General features: G+C 44.9%; 1 protein-coding gene across 1 annotated transcript in view; it reads right to left on the bottom strand.

Moving 5' to 3' along the window:
* Positions 1-2,753: 2,753 nt before the first annotated feature.
* The window catches only part of SNX27 (sorting nexin 27), a 69,824-nt gene continuing 44,927 nt past the window's right edge, over positions 2,754-27,650 (bottom strand). The window contains exons 4-12 of the mRNA XM_039246265.1: positions 26,716-26,780; positions 24,832-24,936; positions 21,043-21,121; positions 19,111-19,274; positions 16,603-16,692; positions 8,140-8,289; positions 7,716-7,844; positions 7,316-7,375; positions 2,754-6,397 (exon numbers count right to left, since the gene is read on the bottom strand). Of these exons, the coding sequence (XP_039102196.1) occupies positions 6,350-6,397; positions 7,316-7,375; positions 7,716-7,844; positions 8,140-8,289; positions 16,603-16,692; positions 19,111-19,274; positions 21,043-21,121; positions 24,832-24,936; positions 26,716-26,780 (890 nt within the window). The 3' untranslated portion in view covers positions 2,754-6,349. The remainder of the gene's footprint in view (positions 6,398-7,315; positions 7,376-7,715; positions 7,845-8,139; positions 8,290-16,602; positions 16,693-19,110; positions 19,275-21,042; positions 21,122-24,831; positions 24,937-26,715; positions 26,781-27,650) is intronic.

Genomic DNA, 27,650 nt, shown 5'->3' with positions numbered 1-27,650 from the left:
ACTGAAGACCACCGATTGGCTGTCCCTGCAAGGTTGCAGCCAGGTTTTCTCCAGACAAGCAGTAGAATGATGAAGGTTGAAGGAGGGGTCTTACGGGGGAAAACAAAACATTTTTGGGGCAAGGATGCTCTAGGTCCTTTACATTATTACTATTTTAATCCCAGTAGAGTTAACATACAGAGTTATGTTTCCAGTGTACAATACAGTGATTCAATAGTCACATACATCACCCGGTGCTCATCATCTCCAGGTGTTTTTTAAAAATGTTTATTTATTTTTGAGGGGGGGATGCACAAGTGGGGTAGGGGCAGAGAGATAGGGAGACACAGAATCCGAAGCAGGCTCCAGGCTCCGAGCCGTCAGTACAGAGCCCGACGCGGGGCTTGAACCCATGGACCATGAGATCATGACCTGAGACAAAGTCAGACGCTTAACCCACTGAGTCTCCCAGGCGCCCCTTCTTCCAGGTATTTTGATGGCAAAACATAGGACGCTCAGAGACAGAGAAGGAAGCTCTGAACTGTTTCTTCTATAAGCAGATTTCTCAGGCACCATGTTAGTTTCAAATAGAGTCAGAAGGGTGTACAGGTGCGTAGTTAGTTCTCGTAGCCCCCGAAGTTCACTACCGCCTCTTCTGAGCAGAAGAGGCCTGAGCAGTAATAAAATGGGACAGCAGAGGAAATAAGAAACAAGGACAATAGACCCCCTAATTCACACCAAGCAGGATGAAACTCCACGGCTTCTAAAATAGTCAAGTTACTGTTCAAACGTTAATGGCAACGTAAGAGGAGGGAGAAGGGAAAGAACCTCTTGAGGCAGAAGAGTGGAGCTGACACGTTAATAGCAGGGATCGGGAGAAGCCTTCCATTTATAGACACGAAAACAGACATTTAGAAAAATACCCTGAGCTGGGGGGGGGGGGGGCTCCAGGGATGTGAGTGAGGCAGGAAAAAGCCCGGGTGACTCCTCCAATGCAGCCCCACGCCCTGGCCGTATTTTGACAGCTTTGAAAGGCACAGACGGCAGGTGAGAGGTTTCCATTTCCTCCACCACAGGCTCTGCACGGCCTGTCCGACTTGCAGGGCTTCCTTCAGTCTTTTCATTCTCCTGCTAAAATGTCAAAGCCTTCGCAGCCTTGGCTTCTAGAATTTGTGACTGCAGAAGTTCCCACTCCCGGCCAAGACTCGCTCTCCTCTCTAAGTCTGACCGTCTGAGTCACCCTGAGGCAAGAGACTGGGCCTTTGAAGATTCTTTCTCTGGGCCTTCTTGGTCTACTTCCCTGAGTGACCAGGCGGCCCCCCACAAGCGGGGTCTCCCTCCAATATGCTGCATTCATCCGCTCAACGATAAGGGCTCCCAGATCTACTTCCACTTATCAACGAATCATAGCAGAGTCTTCACTGCCCCTTCTGTATGCATTCTGAAAAACCATGTTTCTAAACTGCAGCAGATGGGGGAGCCTGGGGGGCTCAGTCGGTTAAGCACCTGACTTCGCTCAGGTCATGATCTCAAGGTTTGTGGGTTCGAGCTCTGCGTCGGGCTCTGTGCTGACAGCTCAGAGCCTGGAGACAATTCATTGTTCATCTGGACAAGTTTGACCCTCCCCCTCCTATGGCTTTTCATTCCCAGTCGTAAGCGTTGGGCACGTATCAGCTCCACAAAGTTTGCTGAACACCTTCTTGTTGAAATCTTGCCCATCCTGAACGGTCCACCTTAAATGCCACTTTTTTCATGAAGATTTCCTTCATCACTTTCATCCAGAGGCTCCCCGACTTTCAACTAGTGCTTCCCCCTTCACTGCTGTGGACCGTGTCACCTGTACCCTGTACGCCTCTCATTCCTCCCTGGACGGAGAGCCGGTGCCACGGCCCTCGTGTTTCCTTTGTTCTGCTGCCTCGGTTGACATGCTGCCTGCTCGGGGCAGGGGGCCAGCACGTTTGTGAACTGGAACTTCTGTAATTCAGCTCTGGGATTCTACCATTGCTCTACAGATCCTCTCCTTTCAAAGAATTTGAAAACAAATTCTTTCCCCATCGTCAGATTTCTCAGAGTCCAATTACTCACGGCTGACGGCCAAGTGAATGAGATGCAGGACAAATGTCTCTCCCCAAACTGTCAAAAGAAATGTCAAACTAGTCCTTGCTTTTATGGTCTTCAATCAAGGAGCAAAAAACTCTTCAATCAGGGGTCGTAAAAAAAAAAAAAAAGAAAAAAGGTTTACAAAATAACAAAAATATCCAGCCTAACACAAATGCTGAGCTTTTCAGAGCAGATTTGGACCACAGGACCCGAGACTGCTCTGTGACAGCACAGAACACCCAGGGCCACCCCCACTCTCAGGGCTTGAGTGGGGGACAAGCGCTCAGTGTGTCTCTTACTGTGCTGGCATTTGTTAGGCTCTAGACAGTTTCCTGCTGAACTTGAACAATGAACAGTGCACCATGTGGCTGGGGCTGGGAGCAGTGTCAGGCTCTACCTGCAGAGGTTGAGTCCTGTGAGCCCTGCGGTAGTCCCGGGCCGGCTGGAGCAACCCACTGGGACACCCAAGGGAGGAGAAGGCATTTCCAAAGGAGTCACCAGAAAAGGACCTCTGGGCAAGGGGCCTCGGGGCTTCTCCTCCCACCCTCAGCTGCTGGGGGTGGGGGTGGGTCCTTCCCGTTTGCACACCCATCTTTCTAACCCCCATCTCCAAGGTCCCTCCTTCACTTCTTCCCACACAACCCAAAAGGATCTGTAGTCCAGGAAGGCATAGACTAGTTTCATCAATAAATCAATTTATTTAAAAGAATATGTTACAATTAATTACACTAAGTGACATTACCAAACAATTTTAGAGTGGTTAGCTGTAGAACAAGGAATGAAAGAAACACTGTTAGCCATTACGTGTCTGTGTATTTTCTCTTCACATTTCTCAAATCACAAATAAAAAATACAAGATACTGCAGTGAAAATACAATTAGAGTTTCTCAAATAAATTAAAAGTGTGCATGGCCTGGGGGAAAACTGAAGCCCAGCTCGCTGGCTTAAAAAGGGGGCATGATATAAAACTGGTGTCCGCCCTCCCCGCCCCTGCCCTGCCCTGGAGCCCCAGCTCCCCACACTGAGATTATTGCTGGGGAGTGAGCTGCCTCCCCCCCACGGGGCTGGTGGGCGCTCAGGTTGGGGGGGGAAGGCAGGCTGGCGGTGGCGCTGGAACATGGGACTCCCGCCGTCACCGCTCCCCTGTCACCGCTCCCCTCTCTGGCATCAACCACGCGGCCCCCCTTCAAAGGGAAGCTAATGGGACAGTGAACCTGGCAAGCAAACCTGGCGGTGTGCTGGGCTCCAACAGCCCAAATGGTCTCTGAATTGACCCCGCCAGAAAGCACGACGGAGAAAAGGGGGGAACGGTAGTCCCTCCGGGTCTGGAGACTTTGGGCCAACCAGGATACAGTCCCCTGGAGGAAAAGTGCCTCCTTGGAGCGAGGCCACGAGGGGGCAAATTCTGAGAGGAGAGAGATGTGTCCCCTCCAGTCAATGCCCGGTACTGCGGCTCGGCTCCAGGCACTAGGTTTGGAGCTCTGAGAAGAGAACCAAAGCTACCGGCATGGGGTCGGGGGCGGGGGGGCTGTGGGGGGGGGAGATAGCCGGGATAAACTGGCCAGGCCTCGAGCTGCCCTGAGCACACAGCCGGGCTGGGCTCAGGACAATGGAGAGGAGAATACAAATATAAAGCACAGAGAGCCCAAGCACGGCCAAGGGACCCCTTCTGCAGGGACAGGTTTCTCGGGCGGCCCTTTTCCCTGATCTGTACAAAACTCGGAGCTTTTAGCAAAGAGGATAGACACCGGGCGTGGAGGGGGACATCCCACGGGCGCTGCTGGGGCGGGGGGTGGGGGAAGCCCCTCCATCTTCCAGAGACAAACAGCAAAATGAGCCCAGGCAAAGGCTCCCTGGGCAGGACCCGGGCGAAGAATGGCAGCAGGGGTGAGGGTGAGGGAGTATGGAACAGGGGAAGGAGGGTCACACTAACACTGCTTCATGCAAAACAGACTTGATCTGTGGAGCCCCCGGTGAGCTCTGCGGTGGCCAGCGTGAGGCCTGCTGCGGGAGGGAGGGGAAGGGTGCCCTCTGCTGGGACTCCCTCCTGCCCTTCCTCGGCAGCTCTTCAGCGGTACAGCCGCAAGGAGGGGCTGTTTCCAAACAGACTCGGCCAATGGCCGACGACCAGGCGCGGTGCCCTCGCCCAGTCCCCAAAGCACCAGGTGGCCACGCTCCGCCACAGGGAGTGGAGCGGCCCCCACCCAGCTCAAGGGGACCCCACCTGAGGGCATCCTCCCAGCTCCCACCCAGAGGTCAGCACGGGGATGCTGCATGGGCTCCCAGATTTGTTCATCCCTCCCCCGCTCTGAGGGAGCAGGGGCAAACTGCTGTGCCTGTGCAGTGGGGAAAAGCTGGCCCCAAAGCCACGGCAGCATCTTGGGGCGGGGAACCAGAGTGTCTCTTTTCTAGGACCCTCTGGCTCCTTATCAAATTCACGGAAGCCAAAAGAAGCTAATTCTGTTATCAAAACTTTCAAACTGAGGCTGGCTCTCTGCGACTTTGAACATTCAGCATCCCTAGGCTCTGCTCTGTGCGGCTCAACCTGGGTTTGGAGAAAGGGAGGGAGGACAGATGTCCTGTATGACCCCGCACTGTCCCGGGGCAAGCAGCCGCCAGGATGACAGAAAGTGGCCTTGTGATGATTTGCAAAACCAAGTTGGCAGAACGGAAACTTCCAGCTGCCCCACCACTGCCCCGCTGGCTCCCGATGAGACAAAGCAGAGGACGCCACCCAGTGGAGGTTTTGTTTGGAAAGCGGAGAAGGGAAAAAGAAACACACAGACGTCTCAGGTGCGCCAGAGCCTGACTTGGAGCTGCCAGCGCAGCATCCATAGAGCGCGGCGCCGAGAGCGTTGCCCCAGCTGGTGAGCCCGGCCCCCTAGGGCCTGGGGTGCAGCTCTTAGGTCTCAAAATCCCCAGGTGAGTAAGGAGCTCTTTGAAGGACAGAAAGGCTTCCCTTTAGTCTCCTTATTAAAAGCTGAGCTCCAACCCACATCACCCGTATCCCTACTGGTCCCTCTCGGGTCCTCAGCTGGCTTGGACGGGCACTGGTTTGGTTGGCAAGGACCACTGACCAAGTTTCCCCAAGGCTCTGGGGACACAGTCAGGTTCTTCTGCGACACAGCTGTTTAAGGAAGTCACAGAGAATGTATGGTTACGGGCGGTTACCGGTCAGGAACGGAGTGGGGAAAAGCTGAGGCACACAGGGCAGTCCTTCCTTCCTTTCCCCGGCCTCAGTCCAATCTTTGTGCCTAAAGCTATTGGCTTTAACTCTGGTCCCTAGTACTCTGCCTGCTCTTCAGAAATGGGAAATTAGAACCACAAAGCATTTCCGGTTCTGTGGCATCAGCCTCCTGAGCCCGCCTCTCCCCTCCATTCTAGGCCAGTGGAGGGAGAGCACACCAGGGCCCTCGGGAAGCAAGAAGGAGATGGGGAGTGTGGCCACAAAGCCGTGATGGGGACAGGGCTGGGCAGGACAGCTGTCTCGGAATCGAGGGCCATGCCAAGCCTTCAGATTCTCCCTGCAGATGTGCAAGCCTCTGGCCCTTGAGAAACCCACCTCCGCCTCCTCCCCAGCGGCCTCTAGGAAGATAAAGAAACTGCGTTCCTTGCTCCTGACTCTGTGGCAACCATGAGCCAGAATCTCACTCGATACAAAAAAGGGGGGGAAAAACCCAAGCAGGTTGTAAACTTTTCGAGTCCTTCATGAGGAGAGGTATTTTCCCAGTAATTTTTTTTTTCCTTTTTAAAGTTTGTTTCAAAATAAAGAGAGCAAGAGAGAAGTCATGAATTCTAGTGAAAGGTGTGTAAAAACACAAGCTAAAAAAGGTACTGCCATCGATATGAAATTTAAAAAGAAATATATATATGTATATACGTGCAGCTAATCTGTGTATATATAATTTTTACATACATACATATATATGTCGGAACAGTGCCAATGGGCGGAGTTCATAGCTCCGGTTTTAACACCACAGCGCAAGGGGTGTTGGCGGGAGGCCCAGGTGAAAGGAGACGCCTCTGGCACGTGCTTGGGCTCAACTTCCTGTCTTAACTCAGCTGCTCCCAGTGTGGACCGGTCTGTGCTCTCCACCAGCTCAATTCCAGAGACATGAGACCCAGAGGGATTATTAATAGCATTTAGTTTAGGGCTTTTGAACATAATGACTTTTTTCCTTTTTCTCTTCTTTTGTGTTAATGGTTACTCTCTGACACAGGAGACGGAAGGGGTGAGAGGACGAGGGTGAAGAGGAGGGGTGAGGGAAGGCTAGGTGGCCACATCCCTCTGCTGTGACCTCGCCATCCGGAAAATGTTCTGAAAGGAAAACAGAAAACAGTTACTGGGAAGCCTGAGGCCCTGCATCTCCCTGCTGGAGGCCGCCTGGGACAGGACTGAGAAAGCAAGCATGTGGCTCCAAGACTCTGTGTCCCGGGCCTCCACCTCGACTACAACTTCCCGTTAGCAGCACGGCCTTGGAGACCCAGAGAGGAGCTTAGATATTAATTATCTAGCTCAGCCTTCCCATCTTATTGATGAGAAAAGAGGAGAACTGGGACACAGGGGAGGCGTATGTGCCCAGCGCCACAGGGAGGTGCATGTGCCCAGCACTGCAGGGGGAGGGTGGTCAGGGAGGCACAGGTGCCCAGCACCACAGGGAGGGTGGCCATCCGATTCTCAGGTCCCGCTGTTCCTCCTACGACACCGAGAATATACATCTCATGTTCTTGACTTTACCTTCTGAACTTCAGAAACATTTTCTCTGAGAAGTAGCTAGCTACTCAGAATCTTCCGGATTCTCCAACACTGGTGAACATGGACTGCGGTAACAGTAGCAGAAACTTCCCGCACACAGGCCTTCCTGGTCAGCCCAGACAGGCTGGCAGGAGGCATCTAGTCAGAGGGGCTAAAACTGGGGACAGCCGCCCTTCTGGGTCAGGAGCACCACAGGCAGTGATTTGATTAAAAAGCAAAAACAGAAACAAACACAAGGCAGGGGAGGGTCCATGAAGCCACGGGGGTGGAGGAGCCCGCAGCCGACTGCTAACTGCCCGCTAGCCAAGGGAAGCAGGGCTTCTCCTGTGCAGCTAGTCAGCACCCAAAGGCTGGAGGAATAACCAGCCTCTAACTCGTACTCCCAGACAGACAGATGGAGGGGAGGGTCCTAGGAACTTGACCATAGGCCTGTCTTATTTAAACAAACAAAAAAGTCAATTTGAGAGTGTTTCGAATTACCTCTTTTCTCCACTTGAGCTCACAGAACACCCTCTCGAAGCATTCGTGCATATAATTAAACTGAAAAACATAACAAAACACAAACAACATGGCGACACTGACTTCTCACTGCCTACCGGGTGCCACAGGACCCTGCCTCTGCCCCCTGCCCCTGGCGCCCTGCACCATCCCAACCTGCTCAGCCGAGGAAACCCAGCCGAGTACCAGTCTCGGGGCCCCACCGAGTGGCGGCTGTGGAACTGTCGGTCCCCATCAGCCCTCGGGACAGACAGGAAGAACCTGGGGCTCTAAGAGCAGAGACAACTGCAATCTCTGCAGCCCTCTCTCTCATCTATGCACTCAGCTTGAGACCTGCGCACCCAGTCTACTTTTCCCAGCAGCACGTCCGGTCTATACTCACATATGGTGTGAAGATCTTAACCCATCGAGGCTTCTTTTCTCCTCGAGCGTACTCAAAGCAGAAGGCCATTCCTTCTTCATCCGTATCCCACCGCTGCATCTCGTCCCACTCAAATGCTATCACCTGGTTCTGCACACGGAGAACAAGAGTGGCAGTCTGAGTGCTGGGACCTCAGCTCAGGTGGTTCTGAGCCACACGGCAGAGAAGTGAGTGCGTGTCTGCCTCATCTCAGGAAAGACTGAGGGAAGAACGAGTCGATGTGAGTAGCCAGGAAGGTGAGGGCCAGTGCGGCTCCAGTGCTGACTTACGTGCCCCCTCACAATAGTGTGGACCCCGTCTCCCCTCCCAATGGGAACTAAGCCACAGCATGTAAGCGAGCAGCGGTGTCCCCAGTGTCCCAGCCCCGGCCCCCTGCTGCTGTCACCTCCAGCTGCCCTTCTTCCGTGCAGGCATGCAGCTTAAAGTGCCTGATGCTGATGGCTGTGATGACGTGCCCCTTCCTCCGGGAGTCGCAGGCGCAGTGCGGGAAGATGATTTCATTGTAGCCCTCACAGGTCCTCAGCATGTTGAGATACTAGGAGAAAAAAAGTGTATGTGTGCAAGAGAGAGAAAACAGCATTCTGTGGAACTAAACCACCACGAAGAGCTGCTGGGATGTCACCAGAGAAAGAATGAAGAGAATCCTCCCTCCTGGCAACCTGAGGACCACACTCGGGCCCCACAGCATGACTAGCTCTGAGAAGGGCCAGGGCTCCAAGCCCACTCTTCGTTTCACTTCCAGCTTCCACCTCCGTACTTCTAGACCCGCCTCCTTTCTCCACCTCAAAAAGTCCGCGCACGGAGCCAGAAGAGGTGCTGTTACCAAGACCCCTATGTCGTGCAGGGAACTCACAGTGCACTTTAGCCTGCCTCTCCTGTCACTTGCATCTGGGATAGGAACCAAACCGATCGACATGATGAGGAAAGGAATCTCATGTCTCCTCCCAAATAAAAAGTTATAAGGGCATCAGTGACAAAGAGTAAGCTACCCCCAAATCCCACACTCATAACATGTCTAAGCTCAGAGAGACTGTGTTAAAGCCAGTCATTTTACAGAAACCCAGAATCACAGGAGGCGTGCTAAAGGGCACAGGTAATAGTAAGTGGCACAGGCCAGGATTAGAAGCTAGATTTAATTTCGTGGCCACAGGTCCCATCTCCATCGCCAGCTAGTCCCCAAGTCAGCACCACCATTTCCTGATTTCTGGGACAGACGCCTCCTTAAAAATCATGTGGACCGAAATCGAGTGGCGTATGTGACCCCCAAAGGTGCTGGGCTACAGAGGACTGTACCTCGGTTCTGCTCTTTCTCCTCTACAGTGAAGGCTGGCCTCTCTTTCACTCAACTCACTACTTTGAGTTGAGACGGGAGAGTAAACGATGAGTGGGAAGGAGGGTAGAAGAGAAATAAGGAAAAGATGATTAAAAAAAAAAGATCCGGGCTCTGACGTGGTTTCTGCTCAAGGACCTCAGACTGCCTAGGAAGCAAGGAAAGATGCTTGTGTCCCCATACCGCCAGTGGCCCAGCACACAGGACAGCAGGGCACACAGGAGCATGGGCTGGGAGGTGCTAGAGAGATGATCAGCACCCCGGCTGATTCCACCCAGACGGGCAGGGAGACTGGAACACACGGGAGGGTCACCTTTCACCCAAGAAAGCACAGACGACGGGGCTAGGCACAGATAGGACCCTGGCAACCGGTGGCTCCGGTACCAGCAAGCGGCACTGGAGACAGTCAACACCGCCCCAGGGACGGGCTGGGTTTTTTCGGGTACCAGGGATTGGGGACGGTCACCACCGCCCCTGGGACGGGCTGGGGGACCTCGGGTACCAGGGAGCGGGGACGGTCACCACCGCCCCGGGGACGGGCTGGGGGACCTCGGGTACCAGGGAGCTGGGACAGTCACCACTGCCCCGGGGACGGGTTGGGGGACTTCAGGGCCTAGGGAAAAATCACCCCACATATGCCCTTTCCTACTTGTATTTACTTCTGTTTAGGTAAAATAATGGCAACTTTGAAGGGGAAACATTACAGAAGGACAGCCAGAGCACAGCGACAGGACCAACTTGGAAGTGCCACAATACCTGGCTTTTCCCAGCTCTCCCTCCTCCCACCCCTCTCCGTATCTCCTTCTCACCATCCCTCCTGCACCAGGGATGAAGCAGCTACTGCTTGGGCCCGCCAGTGGCACTACGAACAAAAAGCCATCCCTGGCTAGGGACAGGCCGTGCCACAGAACGGAAGCCTTTTGGGGGTGTAAGCAGAGATGGAGGCTGAGACAGGAAGCAGTGCAAGGAGTGGTCGGGGGCCTGGGCCGGGACTGCCCTAGACTGGAGTCCCGGCTCCAGCACTTCTGACCGTGTCGCCTTGGACCAGGTGCTTGTACTCCAGCCATATTCCGAATTCCTGGGAGCTCTGCTCTCCTATAAAACAGTCCCTGCATCATACAGTTACTTGGGACCATTGAAGTATTTAGCACAGTACTTAGTACATAAATAGGTATTCAACAAAGGATAGTTTAAAAAATACTTTTAAAGCCTCCATTATCCTTAGCTAGAAGGCTCAACTATCTTCTTCCAGGGAAAAGAGCCCGTGTGTGAGACAGACAAAGTAGGAGTGGTAGAGAGAGGAAGGTTCCTGAAATGGATTAATGGGTGCTTGGGCTAAATGTACTATTCTTCAAACTTCCTTATGTTTTTGCAATTTTCTACAATAAAATATTAAAGGGAAAGAGAAGAGTGCCCTGCACTCCAATGCTCAATCCAAGGTACCCTCCTAACAGTCATGGGAAAATCTCTGTATGCTCAGTAGGCAGCAAATACTGCTCAGAGGCGCTTCGGGAGGACTTGGGGGCTCAGGAGTCTCAGTGTCTGACTCTGATTTCCGCTCAGGTTATGATCTCACAGTCTGTGATATTGAGCCCTGAGTCAGGCTCTCTCTCTCTCAAAATAAATAAATAAAATTAGAAAAGAAAAGAAACAAACCAACAGATTTCAAAATTGTTTTAAAAAAAAAAAGTGCTTGGGGCCTCTGTAAATGCTGGAAGGTTCCATGCAGCCTTGAGACCAGTTCTGCTTGCCTCCTTCACCAAAAAAGCCTTACGTGTAACACATTTCCTGAGAGTTCTCCTCTTTAAGAAGCATCACTACTGTTTTAAAAGTATTTCTGTGGCTCAGTTGGCTAAGCGTCCAACTTCAGCTCAGGTCATGATCTCACAGCTCGTGAGTTCAAGCCCTGACAAGCCGTGAGTTCTATGCTGGTAGCTCAGAGCCTGGAGCTTGCTTCAGATTCTGTGTCTCCCTGTCTCTCTGTCCCTCCCCTACTCGTGCTCTCTCTCTCAAAAATAAATAAAATGTTAAAAAATATTTCTGCCATATTCCTAATGGGGACCTTGATTTCATGTATTAAAAAGAGCAACATGCAGACAAGGGAGGGATTTCAGGAAAAGCCATGAGTTGAGGCATGGCGCCCCGCATACCCTGAACTCTCTCTGTGACTCTGTCGGTGACTCTGCCTGGGGGCTCCCCTCTGCTATCTGGAAACAAAGGACACTGCTGCCAGTGTCTTTTCCCCACGACGGGAAAAAACATATGCTTTGAAGCCAGACTGAAAGAGGTTCAATTTCTAGTGCCACTTCTTTTTTTTTTTAGTTTCTTAAACACATTTTTTTTTTTTTTNTTTCCTTGTGTGAAAGAAAACCAACTAGAAAAAAAATTTTTTTTCCCATTTTGGGCAGCTCTATTGAGCTATAGTGTCATTGCACAGCAGGCTTTTACAGATAAAAAAGGAAGGTGTGGAGACACAAGAGTTCTCAAGAAGAGAGAGGCAAATTAGGGGAGAAAGGGGAAACATACCTAGCAAACCGGTAGTTATGATCTCTCTAAGAAAAGGGAAGACAGGGGTGCCTGAGTGGATCAGTCAGTTAAGCCGACTTCGGCTCAGGTCATGATTTCAGGTTTGTGGTTTTGAGCCCCGCATCAGACTCTGTGCTGAACGCTTGGTCAGAGCCTGGAGCCTGTTTCAGATTGTGTCTCTGTCTCTCTCTGCCCCTCCCCAGTTCATGCTCTGTCTCACTCTGTCTATCAAAAATAAATAAAAAGTGTAAAAAAAAATTAAAAAAGAAAAAAAGAAAAGGGAAGACAACATGTTGGAGTAGAATGTGGTCTGGACTAAGGGAGCAGACTCATGTGAGGTTCCAGCAAAGCTGCTGAAAGTCGACAGTAAATGTGCTCAGCAATTAAGGCAATCACATTAAATCTTCATACCAACTCTGAAGAGTATTATTATCTAAAGTTTTACTGGTTAAGAATTTGTAGCTCAAGGAATTGAAATGACTAGAATGTGGAATGTGATCCCTGGTCTTCTGATTCTAATAGATCCATTCATGTCCTGCTCTCCCCACCTTCTCCAGAGTCCCCTTTGTCAACAGCAAAGTGCTTATTGGCTGGATTAAAAGGCAGTCCGTGGCTGTGATGCCCAGAGTAAAGGATATGTCGCTTCTCCCTTCAGGAACAGTCTTGCGGCAACTTCACACATCCTGTAGCCATCTGACTTAATAAAATCCTCATAACATAGGTGCTCTCTCTCTCTCTCTCTTTGTGTATGTGCTGAATGTCACTGCTTCAAATTGGACCATAGGCTCCTTGAAGGCATGGACCAGTTTTGTTTTGCTCACTGCTTTATTCACAGTGCAGCACAGTACAATGCAAGAGTGTAGCAACATTTGTTCAATTTATTTTATTTTATCTTTTAAAGCTTATTTATTTATTTACTTTTTTTAAAATTAATTAATCAATTTATTTTGATAGAGTCGGAGACAGCTTGAATGGGGGAGGTACAGAGAGAGGGAAGGAAAGAGAGAGAGAGAGAGAGAGAAGGAGGGAGAGAGAGAGAGAGAGAGGGAGAGAGAGAGGGAGGGAGAGAGAGAGGGAGGGAGAGAGAGAGGGAGAGAGACAGGGAGAGAGACAGGGAGGGAGAGAGGGAGGGAGAGACAGAGAGAGAATCCTAAGCAGGCTCTGCACTGTCAGCACAGAGTTTGACATAGGGCTCAAACTCATAAACCATGAGACCATGACCTGAGCCAAAACCAGGAGTTGGATGCTTAAGAGCTACTCAGGCGCCCCTACATATATCCAAAGTTTCTACAAGAAGAGTGAATTTTTGTTTTTAACCGTATTTATTAAAGGGTGTAGTTCTATATTTAAAACACGAAACTGTCCTGTCTATTCTCCTTTCATATTAAATTCTGACTGGCTAAATATGTATTCTATACTATCTTCCTTGATCCATGTATCATTTAGATGATGGCCCACATTAGGTCAGAGATGAGGAAAAGTACAGCACAGGACATTTTATAAATGTTTAATGCTTGGCAAGATAGGTAAATACAGACACAGGACAATTATTAAAACAGAGACTCAGTACTGCAGAACAAACACTTTAGGGGAGTGGGCTGATACCCGTCCTGGAGAACTCTGTTCTCCCACGCAGCCTGCTAAGGGTCAAACCAGGTCTAGAATTGAAATAAGGGCTTGAGGGGAACCTCAGGAGTCAACTTTCCCAAGCCCCTAGAATAGTGATTCTGAAGCAGCTAAAGTTTTAGAATCACCAGGATGCTTCTGTAAAAATCTTTACAAAGATTCCTAGGTCCTACCCAAGATTCTTGCTTAGTAAATGTGAGATGGGGGTCCAGAAAGCTGCATTTAAGTAGGTTTCATGAGTGATTCCCCCATGAAATTGAGGTGGGGACCACACTTTGAAAAACACTGACTTTTACATATATTGCCTTATGTGAAATCTTAATTAAAAAGATTTTATACTGAGAGGGGCACCTGGGTGGTTCAGTCAGTTAAGCATCTTGACTTTGGCTCAGGTCATGATCTCATAGTTCATGGGCTCTGTGCTGACAGCTCAGAGCCTGGAGCCTGCTTTGGATTCCGTGTCTCCTCTCTTTGCCTGCCTCCACCCCCCCCCCTCCCCCGGACCCCGCTCAAGCTCTCTGTCTCAAAGATTAATACATGTTAAAAATAATACAAATATTTAAAAAAATTTTAAATTATATTGAGAAATACTAACAGAAATGTGTTTGTCAGTTTAAATGGCAAAAAACAGGCCACTTGAATACAAGAAAAACATAAGTTATGCATGTCTACTATTCGTGTGAGAGTCAAAAGACAAAAAGAAAAAGAAGAAACAAAATCTCTCTTGTAGTTATATTCTCAACCATCCAAATTTGAGACTCAATTTAAGTTTGTAAATAAGCAGAAAACAAAACCATTTTTTTGATCACACTGGGAATGTTTAAGAATTCTGGAGTATTTTGTCAAGATTCTACTTGATAGGTGGCAATGTGCACATCCTCATTTTAAAGAAAAGAAAACTAAAACCGAGAAGTCTGTTGAATTGCTGGGGGCAGGCCTCACAGCGATTTGGCAACGAATAGTGATTTGGCCTAGTCTTCGGCCTGTCAACCACATTAAGTTGCTACAGATCACGGAATCAAGGCGTACGGGCTCGGAAGGGTCCACGTGAGTTGGAAGTTTCAATGTACTGAACGTGACTGCTGGCTGGGCTAATGTCTTTGAACACTAATACCTGAATACACTGAATAAAATCCAAACCTTTCAAACTCTGGTGGGACTTTATTTAAAATCTGATGGCAGTATTATGGGGTGAGTACACACTTGTTGTTGGCACTAGGTTTTCAAGACAACAGAATTCCACTAATGTTTCAGCATATCTTATACTCAATTCCAATGACCCAAAAGGGAAACATCAACTGTACTCAGTTCTTAACTGAGTGATTACAAGAAAGAAACTTGAGTCCAAAAGTAATGTTGTAATAGATCACTATACTTGTTAAATTCAGATCTATATACTGCCACAGAACAACCCAAACCGATTTATATATTTATATAAATAAATTTAAAAAATATAAATACATTTATTTTTTTAGCACATTGTACTGTGCCTGGCACACACTCAGTACTCATCAAATACTTTTAGCTGAATGCATAAATGGAAGTTAGAGCATCTGGAGTACTATATGTACAAAGAAACAATATTTCTCCCATACTGGCATTATCAGAAGCCCTTATGAAATTACTTTGATTTGCTGCCTTTGGCAAAGGCAAAGAAGTATTTCAGAGGCTGATGGTCCTTTAGTATTTGGTCTTTCTTGTCAAAAAGATGCTTAAGTGCTGGTGGGACCATGTGTTAATATATGGAAGACAATGCCATGATCTTTAGAACAGGTGGAAATTGAACTTTAAAAGCTTGTTTCTCACATAGTAAAACTCCCTTTCCCAAACTTCTGCCAAGACCCAGTTCTATTTAAAAGATTTTTGTCTTCTCTATTTTAGCCTGTTGAGATGTAGAACACTGGTAAACGGTTCCCTCATCCGGCAGTTTTGGAAGGCAAACAGATTTATTACTTTTTGTCACGTACATGATAAAACAACTATCTAGACATAAGATTAGGGGCGGAGTTCAATGACTGACTTGTTTGCCTTCTTATTCCAACCCAATTAATTTAGACAGAGACCATTCCCTCATAAAAAAATGCACATAAAGAGGACACAAAAGAAATTCAAATGACCTATCTGAATCATCACCAATGCAGTAATTGTCATGTGAGAAATCATGAAAAATTATAATTGGAAAAGTTTCAACTATATGTGGATCTGCCAAGAAAGCAATTTTAAAATGCTATGAGTGAAAGTTTTTGTAAGCATTCCTTACAAGTTTTACTTCCGACAATTTCCATCCTTGTATTTATGGCAGGTGCAAACTGAAGACATTTTTTTTTTAAGTTTATTTATTTTGAGTGAGAGAGTGCACACATGAGCAAGGGAAGGGCAGAGAGAGAGGGAGAGAGAGAATCCCAAGCAGGCTCTGTATTGTCAGTGTGGAGCCCGACACGGGGCTCAAACTCATGAAAGGCAAGATCATGACCTAAGCTGAAGTCAACTGAGCCACTCAGGTGCTCCTGAAAACTAATTTTAAAATATTTAGGGAATACTGTAGGCAGCCCTCTTCAACAGAACTCTCTGTGATGAGGAAAATGTTCTGTATCTGAGCTGTCCCTCAATACAGTAGGTACTAGCCATATATGGCTACTCCACACTTGAAATGAGGCTGGTACATCTGAGGAACTGGATTTTAAATTTTATTTAATTTAAATGAGTTTAGGGGATCCCGGGTGGCTCAGCTGGTTAAGTGTCTGACTTCGGCTCAGATCATGATCTTGTAGTTTGTGGGTTTGAGCCCCGTGTTGGGTTCTGTGCTGACAGCTCAGAGCCTGGAGCCTGCTTTGGATTCTGTGTCTCCCTCTCCTTCTGTACCTCCCTCGCTCATGCTCTGTCTCTGTCTCTCAAAAATAAATAAAACTAAAAAAAAAATTTTTTAATTAATAAAGTTTAAAATTAAATTTAAATAGCCACATGATGCTAGCAGCTAGCACGCTAACCAGAGACACCACTGAGCCCATGTTTTAAACAACTGCTAACTCACAAATAAAACAATTTCTAATGTTAAAAATCTAAATATCAACTCTTAAGAGAATTGATATTTATTAAATGTTTTGTATATCTTTTGTTTTAGAACTTTCTATCAAAAAGAATACTTGTTTATTATTAATAATAAAGTTAGGTACACAAATATAGCAAAATATCTTCTTATGTGCTACATGGAGGTACATAATGGGTATTACATGAATATCTATATCTCCACCTTTTTTTTCCGAATTAAGCCACTGACCAGTTTTATCTTTCAGAAATGACTGGAACAACAGGTTTAAGAGATAAGAAGGCCTATTTTATAAAGAGATTATGGGGACATAAACCTACCATGACCATTTTCCTTTGTTCATACAGCTTCTGTAACTGGTAGGACTTTTCCTCTGCTTTGATGTAACCTTTTTTTACATCATCAACGGCCTGTCACCAAAACAAGGACAGGGAAGAAAGGAACATCAAAGTCATCATCAGGCACATTCTTGATAAAAGAGATACATATTCATTTCAGTATAACTCTTATCCGTTCAGACCATCATAATCATCACCAGTGAATTCTGCCACATGGATATATTTATTGGAATAAGTAGCATTTAAAGAATGCCCAGGATGTACTCAAGAACTGTTCTAGGTACATGAGGGATCTTGTTTCTCCTGTTAAAGAGATTTAAATTCCAGTTAACTTATATAGGTGAAAATATCAGAGAACACTGATATCAGAAAGCCAGCACATAACTGGAAAAGGTAACAATGAGGTAGCAAAGATGTATAATACAGATAGTAAGTTATACATGTAGTCAGAACAGCAGAGCTTTTTGCTAAGTGTAGTTATCAGGAAAGCCTATACTGGAATCCAAAGGTTAGGCGGACAGAACAAACTACAAACAGAAGTCAGGAAACAGGAATGCGTTTGAGCTTAAATGCACTCAGGAGACAGATCTGTCTGAGTTAAATACAGGGTATGTGTCAGGGGACAACAGCAGAGAGCGCCAGACGGGTAGGTTAACAGAGTATGAGGGACCCCAGAGAACAGGCACAGAGAATTTAAACTTAAGGACAGCACTAAGACTACTGGAGCTAAAATAAGCAATAAAAATGTGTGTCGTTCTCCAAAGAAAGACTGATTTGTGTATGAGTGCCAAATGAATCAAGCTAAGGAGAGAATGAAATGAGGAAGACAGACAATGTTATAGGGCTGTCAGCATAAAGTCACACATGATTGTAAACGAGAGTGGTAGCAACTGGAAGAGAGGAAGTGATAAATCTGAGACCACACATGGACAAAAATCCCCAACAGGACTTGACACAGGCATGAAGGTAGCTAGATATAAGATGCTGATCCTAACCTACTGCTGGCTCAGCTGTATGAAACGTGCATCCCCTTCCCAACTTCACTTGACCCCAAGAAAAGCTTTTCAGACCTAATAGAAAGGAAAACTCATTTTTGGAAGAAAAGAAAGGAAGACAACAAACAGAACCGTTTGTCCAGGGCATTCAGAATCTCTTCTCCGTGTTACTACAAGGACAGCTTTCACAGATACCAGGCAGGGACCCACTTAAACCTTTACCAGAAGTCTCTAAGGTAGAAATCAATCCCCAGAGCCTTTGAAGGGAAACTATTTTCATAACACAGGGAACTCAGGGTGCCTGCGGCTGAGTCAGTTGGGCATCTGATTCTTTTGGCTCAGGTTATGATCCTGGTGACTGTGGGATCAAGCCTCATGTCAGGCTCTGTGCTGAGCAGGGACTCTGCTTGGGACACTCTCTCTCAATCTCTCTCTCTCCCCTACTCCCACTCTCTCAATATAAAATAAAAATAAAAGTAAAGTAATACAGTGAGTTCAGACTAGTTCAACTTCTACCTCTGTCACCAAACAAAGCATGCTGGAGTATGGGTGTGGGTGCAGGTGCGGTACACAGTGGGAATGGGGGAAGGAATGGAGCTAGAGTCTCATCTCCTACACTAGGAAATTCAGAGATACTGCTTGATTAAAAAATCAAGTAGGAGCAATATAACCAAGTTATAATGGAGAAATGAAAGTAAATATAAAACAAAACAAACAACAACAAACAAAAGCTAAAGAAGGTGAAATGGCTGCTGAAGGAGGGGGTGATGAACATAAGCAGGGTAACTAGTATTTTTCACAATAACCTATGTAGATCTATTTAGTGCTTTAAACTTTATGTATGTATAATCTTGAAAAAAATTTTTTAACAAACCTGGTTACTTTAAAAAAGTTTTTTTTTAACGTTTATTTTTTGAGAGATAGAGGTAGTGTGAGTGGGGGCGGGGCAAAGAAAGGGGGTCACAGAATTTGAAGCAGGCTCCAGACTCTGAGCTGTCAACCCGATGGGTGGCTCGAACTCACGAACCTCAAGATCATGACCTGCGCTGAAGTCGATGCTTGACTGAGCCACCCAAGGGCCCCTTGATGAAAAAATTTTTTGAAAAGTATATAGCCATATGCTCATTTCCTGTTGTTTAGAAAAACAATAATAAATTTATTCTTAACTCCAGGACATCTTACTTCTTAAATTTATTTATCTTTTGTTAAATGGGATAGAATATTTTCTTTTCTTTACTTTTTTAAAGATTTTATTTTTTAAGTAATCTGTACACCCAACGCGGGGCTTGAACTCATGACACCAAGATCAAGAGTCACATACTCTATAAACTGAACCAGCCAGGTGCCCTGGGATAGAACATGTTAAAAATGTAACTTAACTGAGATCCAGGAGGCCAAGCAGCTTGTCCATGGATTCACACTGGATGGACAAATAACTCACTACATACAAGCATAAAAAGATATCAGGTCTTTCCAGGAAGATCAATTCACCTACCTGATGAAAAAAGTAGGTAACAGCAAGGTCATTATCATTTAAGAGGATTTCTTCTTCTGTCGTGAAAAGCCACTTTCGAATGGTCAGGCAGGTACCTGGCACAGCTGACGTGTAATTCTGGACGTACAGTTTATGAGGAAATTCATTGGGTGCCAGCTTACGTACTGAAGAGAAGACAGAAAAAAAGCTCTCAGATTAAAGATGTAGAAGGAGTCTCCCTAGCCCAAACCATGTAAGGCAGACTAAGCATGCCAGGCTCCCCTTAACCAGAACATCAGCTTTGATCTGTCAAGCAGCTCTGCTATGGGACCACGAAATAACCATTTCTCTACCCAAATCTACCCTTCTAACTGTGACTATGGCCAGTAGAGTCTTAAGCTGACTGAAATCTACCACCTGTATGACACACCCTTCAGTTAACGTGCAGACTGCAGACAGCGTCTATTCCAAAGTCAATTAAAATATCTCATCCCTTACCTGGTAAGTTACAGTGCTGTCTACCACACGTCTCTAAGGCAAGCCTCTCCTCTCACCCAGCTATGGTGCATCAGTCTCTCATGTGGGAATTCTCTTGTTTCTTAAGAGCCGAAAGGCTCTCCCCAATCCCACCCCAAATCTAAGACATTCATCAAAGTGAAAAATGTCTTCTGAGTAATGTTTCTTCCTCTTTCTAACAATGCACAAGCAGGATAAAACACTTTCACGTTTAATTTCTATACTGCTTTTCTTTGGAAAGGCTCAGAGTGTTTTCTTCTCTTGATGCTTAGTTGACTTTGTAACACTGCAAAAGACAGATTTAATATTTCCCATTTTATTTCTTGACTAAAGCTTAGAAAAAAAGGGTAAGATTAGAATCCAAGTGCCCTGGTTCCCTAGCAATCCTTTGTAACATCTGTATCTGCCCAGTTAGACCACAGGGAGTTGGGAATATGAAGAATAATAGAAAGATGGATGCAGGGGCGCCTGGGCGGCTCAGTCGGTTAAGTGTCCGACTTCGGCTCGGGTCATGAGCCGGTTTATGAGTTTGAGTCCTGCGTCGGGCTCTGTGCTGACAGCTTAGAGCCTAGAGCCTGCTTTGGATTCTGTATCTCCCTCTCTCTCTCTGCCCCTCCCCTGCTCAGGCTGTCTCTTTCTCTCTCTCAGAAATAAATAAAAACATTAAAAAAATTAAAAAATAAATAAAAATAAAAAGATGGCTGCTTCAGGGAGAATCAACCTTGTTTTATCTGGACCAGGGATGGCAAGGTCTGATCAATCAATATAATCTGTCGTTTCTGGCCTTAGCCCCATGTATATGTGACATAGAAAAGGCCCATAAACCATAGGAAATCTATGTCATTCACAGCAAGCACTCAGACTCCCTCGCTTCTGTGATCTCAATGCAACCAAGGTGACCACCATCGCTAGCTTTTATAAAATAACATATGAGAAACTTCCAGTCAGCCTGCAATACAATTTCCAAGAAAGAGAATATATATTTACATGGAAACTTAAATATATACGTTCATGCAAAGACTTTTAAGTAATGTATCTCTTTCTGACTCCTGAAAACAAAAAGCTATTCTTATCTACAAAAAGCATAAAGTACACCAAAATAAGTTGTGGCTAAATAGAACTTCCCTCTTTTTGGCTATTTCATTGGAATATATTAATTTTGAACCTCTGATTTAAAAGAACTTCGTGAAGTGCCTGTCTCCTTGCCAGGTAAAAGTAAGTCATTCTTACAAGAGAGGAAAAAGGACCATCAGTGATCAGATGCCCCTCTGACTTGGGCTTACTGGGGCTGCCTGGTCTGCTTGTAGGAGACAGTCCTAACGAGTGTGATCTCCTCTTGCTTTCAAGCTCGTCTTCTCTAAGCATATAGTTTCAGTCTGACAATATTACAATAAAATACTCACAAACGAAACTGAATATTAGCCAACTGGCACTTACCAAAGGAATGATTGATCACTTCAAATAAGGCAAAGTAATTCACTGTTGTACTGTCCATGCCAACCTTTGCTGCAATAGCCTATAGGGTAGACAGGATAGAATGGTTTCAGGGTAACTAAATCAGACAATGCTATGGGAAAAGATATGTGTGTGCATGTGCAGGGGGAGAAGGGGGAAGTTCTGCCATCTTGGTTTCAAATAACTACTCATGGTCTATACCTATTCTTTTTTGTATGTATGTGTACACACACTCATGCACACATATGTATGAAATAGGAGGGGGAAAATACCTGTATTTGACCCAAATAGCTCTGATCTCTAAATATGAGTTTCCCTGTCCAATTCAAGCTGATAATAATCTATCCTTAAATATCATCTTTCCTCTCTGAAATATGACTTCACTCCACAAAGGTCTTTTTTGCGGCATTTACAATGTGCTTCATAAGAACAGATCTTAAGAAGAAAATAAATTCTTAAACGTCCAGTCTCATACATTTAGCCTACGTATTTATTTATTTATTTACTTACTTACTTATTTTCATTTAGCTACATTTAATACAGGCTGTTAGCATGCAAAATCTTTATCTTTGGTTCTTGAGCTAAAAAGAATTTGTCAATTTTGTTCATGCTTCACAAACTGTTCTTACTTGTTTTTCAGATGATCCATGCCTCAGGCTGAGGATCTCATTTCCTAAGAATTACCATCATCAATATCCACATGAAAACACCAAAATGTCGTGACAAACAGAGACATATTAAACAAGTATTAGTCCTTCTCTCTAGAAGCTAACGTGACAAAAACAATGGAAAGGCTCCATGTACAAATAAATGAAAACTAAAATTACAAACAAACGACAACAAAACTCAAAAAACACAAAACAGTACCACAATTTCTTTTCAAGATCAACCCCAATATAAATAAGGTATTAACTGAACAAAATACAATTGTGGAATATTAGTGGCTCAGTAGACCAAGTATAATTATGCCATTCTTTCCAGATCTACTCCCATATCAAACCTAAGTTCATCTCTGATGAGATTACAAACGTTCTAAGTTACCATTCTTTACTGCACTGAACGGAAACTGAAATGCTCTTAAGGGTTGGAAAATGGTTCATAGCTACAAGTCTCAGTAAGAGGATGAGGAGAAAAGTGCCCCCACCCCCCATCAAAGGCCCTGTTAGAGAGAAAATGGCGACGGTGGGGAGGACGGTCAAAGAATACAAAACAAAAACATCAGCAACTTGATAAAATTAACATTTTCCTTGTAATCACTCCACCATTTTATAATTTTGAGAACTACTGTGAGTTCTGTACACACCCTTTGCCACGGTATGTGAGTACATGCGTAAATGGGGGGGGGCACATTTGTTTGCTACGAAGGAACAATAAACATTAATATCCAGAAACCTGTTAGTCTCCCTGAAAATCTTGATCACATCAGGATTAAAGTGAAAAAGGCCTAAAAGCAATGATTACGTCCAGCACCCAGATCATGATCTTTAAATGTAATTTCTCACTGAAAGAAACCAGGACTCCTTGAGGGAAGTGGCTGATTCTAGATCTAGGATAGAAAATATACAAAGAGGAGGCCAGAACCCCCTGTCGTACCAAAAAGCAAGGATGCTATCATAAGCAAAGGAGTTGCATCCGAAGAATATGGGGGCAGATATGAAGGCGCTTCCACTGGCCAAATATGGAAAAATCTAAGCATCAAAGATAATGCACACCATTGATTAGATCACACAGAATCTCTCAAACCCACATAATACTAAAAGAAAATAAAAATATCTCATTGGACATCATTGGAATCACCAACATCACACTCTAATGCCAGCATCACACTATGAAAACTGGCAATTAAAAATATTAAATATTTATCCTCCCATTCCTACAAACTGTGTTTTAGGATAACTACATACATAGCCTTAATTGGTAAGGAAAAGTTCCGTAAAGAAGAATTCTACCTAACAAATATGAGGAAACGACAGAAAGAGAAAATCAGCACTTTGTAACCTTAATGAAATCACTGGTCAAGGAAGCAATCGTCGGTGACACACTCCTCTGATTATAGATCAACAGGGAATTTTACAACAGAGAGCCCAGGTTATCACCGCCTAAACCCACTGCTTCATCTTAGTGTCACTAAAAATGGGATATAACCAGATAACCAGGTAATGTGTGCCTCTTGAAAGCAGCAGGAAGGATATATATCTTACCAATTATGAAGTATTCTTATAAAAAAAGCTGGAGCTGAACCTAACTGAGCTCTCTAGAGCAAACTGCCATTTACGTAGAATGTAAGGAGACGGACATATTAAATGACACAGATAAAAGAAATAAATTCAGAAAGTGGGACCTTGCACAACACAGACCCAATTTCTGCAACAAACCAGTAACATTGAAATAAAATGGTGGGGAAGGGAAGGGAGGTTGCTTTATATTAAAACAAACATAAAAACAGGGGTGCCTAGGCAGCTCAATCGGCTAAGTGTCTAACTTCAGCTCAGGTCATGTCCTCACGGTTTGTGGGTTTGAGCCCTGTGTCGGGCTCTGTGCTGACAGCTCAGAGCCTGGAGAGTACTTTCGATTCTGTGTCTCCCTTTCTCTCTGACCCTCCCCAGCTCGCACTCTGTGTGTGTCTGTCTCTCAAAAATAAACATTAAAAAAAAAAAAAGAATGCCCTTATTTTTTAGAAATTTATACTGAAATCTATACACCGCAATAAAACGGAATTTGCTTTAATATATTTAAACACGGGCAACTGGGTGGACCAGTCAGGTAAGTACCTGGCTCTTGATTTCAGCTCAGGTCATGATCTTGTGGGTTCATGGGGTTCAAATCTCACGTTGGGCTCTGTGCTAACAGTGCAGAACCTGCTTGGGATTCTCTCTCTACCCTTCTCTCTTTGCCCCTCCTGGACTTATGCATGCTTGCTCACTCTCTCTAAATAAATATTTTTAAGAAATAAAATATTTAAGGGGCACCTGGGGTGACTCAGTCGGTTAAGCATCCAACTTCAGTTCAGGTCATGATCTTGCAGTTTGTAAGTTTGAGCCCCGTGTCAGGGTCTGTGCTGACAGCTCAAAGCCTGGAGCCTGCTTCTGCTTCTGATTCTATGTCTCCCCACTCTCTGCCCCTCTGCTCACGCTATCTTTCTCCCTCTCTCTCAAAAAAAAAATAAATAAAATAAAATAAATAAATAAAATAAAAACAACAATGACATTTAAACACAGGAAAAGAAAAAAAGGCTATATATGTATAATTAAATATAAATGATGCATAAATGGAGGTCCACTGTGTTCTTCTGTTTATGTTAAAGTTTTCTACAATTAAAAGGAAGCAGGCCTGGGGCGTCTGAGTGGTTCAGTTAGCTAAGCAACTGACTCTTGACTTTGGCCCAGGTCATGACGATCTCACAGTTCATGAGCTTGAGCCCAGGGTCAGGCTCTGTGCTGAGAGTGCGGAGTCTGTTTGGGATTCTCTCTCTCCCTCTCTGTCTGCCCCTCCCCTGCTGGCACTATCTCTGAAAATAAATAAACAAATTAAAAAAAAAAAAAGAAAGAAAGAAAGAAAGAGGGCTAATTACAACCACTATGACTAGGATACATACTGTACTTCTCGTTCAAAGGAGGGCAAAGTACTTTCATGTTAATAATAACATCAACATTTAATGAATTTATTATGCGTCAGATAGTTCAAGCACTTTATACCTATTCACTCATTTCATCCATCTTCCTTAGATTCATACCATCCAGTGTTGAGTTTACTTGTTCAAGTTTAATTTACCTGATACACCTGGTCTGTAGTACTGTTCTTTTTAACCCTGACTGTAACTGTTGTTCCATCTGGTAATGCTACTCTCAGCTCGACGTCGGACACACCATTGTAGTTCTGGGGGAAAGACACACAGAGAGAATTTATAACTCAGCACATCCTCACTCTCCTTGTAACATGCTAACTAAGCAACAATCCAAACATGTGATGGAGAGTAAGTTCCAATGAAAAGGAGGAAAAGGACACCTTCAAATCAATATACTTTACAAGTCAGAAAGCTGACTTCAGGCTGCAGCAGAAGTTAACCTTTAAGATGAATGGGGAGGAAAGAAACATGTTAAAGTCAGTGTGTCCACATTCAAAACACAACACTCGGGGGAGGCAGTCGAGGTCAAACAGTGAGGACATTTTTGGCCTACTTCCAAACACCCAGAACTCACCAGTGATAAAAGAAAACTGGAAGCAGTAGTTTTGACAAAAATTCTCTGGGTTTAAATGGTAAGGCATGCTAGACTGGCTCAAGTAGTACCCTGAGTTCCTTCCTGAAGTCAGAAGCAATCATGACACTTTTGACAGGAAAAATGAATGAAACGCAGGGATCTGAGTTAATGTGACGCCTGATTTTCTTCTAAAGAGTAAACAGTTCTTATCCCTTAATTCAGAAGATCCTTCTTTCTTACTGCTTTTGATGATTAATACATTCCTCTACTTTGTAAGTTGGATTAGAGAGAAACTATTTAGGAGCAATCCATCTTCATTTATCATTTAAAAAATGGTCCTAACATCCTAAGCATTACTTCATTATAAGCCCTTGTCTGCAAGAAACTTGTAACCTAGCTGAGAAAATATGACATATACATATAAAATAATTAGTAGATAACACACTACTATAGCAGCATTAAATATTCATTATTCTATTCAATATTTATTAAGCACCTATAATATGCTTGACATTATGGTAAGGCACTGGGAATATAAAGATGACCAAGATTTAGCTCTTGTCTGGAGCTCTAATGTATAAATAGCATGGTGACCAGAGTTAACAATACTGCATTGTATACTTGAAATTTGCTAGGAGGGTGGATCTTAAGTGCTCTCACCACACACACACACACACACACACACACACACACACAGAAAGAAAATGGTAACTATGAGATAATGGATATGTTCATGAGCTTGACTGTTGTGATATTTCATAATGTATACATACATCAAAACATCAAGTCATACACCTCAAATATAGATGATTCTTATTTGTCAATTCTACCTCAATAAGGCTGGAAAAAAAAGACTTAGCTCTCACATACAGGTAGTTCACACTGTAGTGAACTAAAAATATAAAGTAATAATTTGATTACATGTACACAAAATAAGATAGTAATGAGGTGATGATTGGGTGGTCTGACTGCAAAAGTTCCTGAGCCAATGACTTGAGGGACGCCTGGGTGGCTCGGTCAGTTGAGTGTGCCATTTCAGCCTGGGTCATGATCTCATGGTTTATGAGTTCAAACCCCGCACCGGGCTCGCTGCTGTCAGTGCAGAGCTCACTTTGGATCCTCTGTCTCCTTCTCTTTCTCTGCCCCTCCCCCATTTGTGCATGTGCTCTCTCTCAAAAAAGAAAAAGAAAAAGAAAAAGAAAAAGAAAAAGAAAAAGAAAAAGAAAAAAAGAAAGAAAGAAAAAGAAAAAAACCAAGGACTTGAGTATCAGGGAAGGCTGTTCAAAGAGAGAAGGTGAACCTAGTACTAGGTCTTGAAAAATAAGCAGGATACATAAAAAAGGGAAGTTGAAAAAAACAGTCATTGGGGGAATTTATGGCAATTCAATCTATAATTGGTATCTTTATTTTCCTCCACAAGGACAGTAAACAGTCACTGTAGGGAGTATTTACCTACCTCATCTGATTCTGACAGGAATTCCTGCATGATGTCACTCTCACCAATGACACGTATTGAGCATACTGTAGGAAACAAAAATAGAATCTGGCGTGAGACCCCAAAATGGAGACTTCAAGTCAAGAATGTATCAAGGTTCGAGTATAAATCATGGGGCGCGGGCAATGCCGAGGCGGCGTGTCATTCATGACGCACAACACACTAAGGCACAACAAACAAACAGTCGTGTAAATATGAATTACAAGAGCGGAGCAACGGGGGTCAGAGACGCAGCTTGCTACAAATACTACACAGCCAAAGGAAGTCACAGAAAAAAAGTTCAGTAAATACAACTTTGCAGTCTCATGTGAACTGAGAACAAGCCAGGCAACAGAGCTAGGGTGAGGTCCATCAGGAACAAAGCAAACACAAAACTGAAATACAACAGGAAAAATGTATACTTGGCCTAGGAACCAGGCCAGTCAGAGAACCATACGCAGTTAAGCCCACTTTGGAAAAAATGGGTAAGTAATTAAGTATGAAGCTCAGCACATCTTCTTCCCTTGCTGACTTTAGCTTCAAAACAACCGGAAGGAAGGAAGGAAGGAAGGAAGGAAGGAAGGAAGGAAGGAAGGAAGGAAGGAAGGAAGGAAAGGAAAGGAAAGGAAAGGAAAGGAAAGGAAAGGAAAGGAAGGAAAGGAAGGAAGGAAGGAAAGGAAGGAAAGGAAGGAAAGGAAAGAAGGAGGGAGGGAAAGGAGGGAGGAAGGAAGGAAGGAGGGAGGGAGGGAGGGAGGGAGGGAAGGAAGGAGGGAAGGAAGGAAAGTAGCTAATTGTCTAAATCTAAGAAAGTTAATTTCCTGACACTCTCATGAGGATAGTAAGTTATACTGATGATTTCACTTCATTTTATTAAAAAAACTTATACCCTTTCTCATTTCCCAAGGGCTGTGTTTAGA

The sequence above is a fragment of the Hyaena hyaena genome, unplaced genomic scaffold (genome assembly GCF_003009895.1).
Source record: "Hyaena hyaena isolate Hyena2069 unplaced genomic scaffold, ASM300989v1 scaffold_284, whole genome shotgun sequence".
Lineage (NCBI taxonomy): Eukaryota > Metazoa > Chordata > Mammalia > Carnivora > Hyaenidae > Hyaena > Hyaena hyaena.
This window is presented reverse-complemented; position numbering and strand designations above follow the sequence as displayed.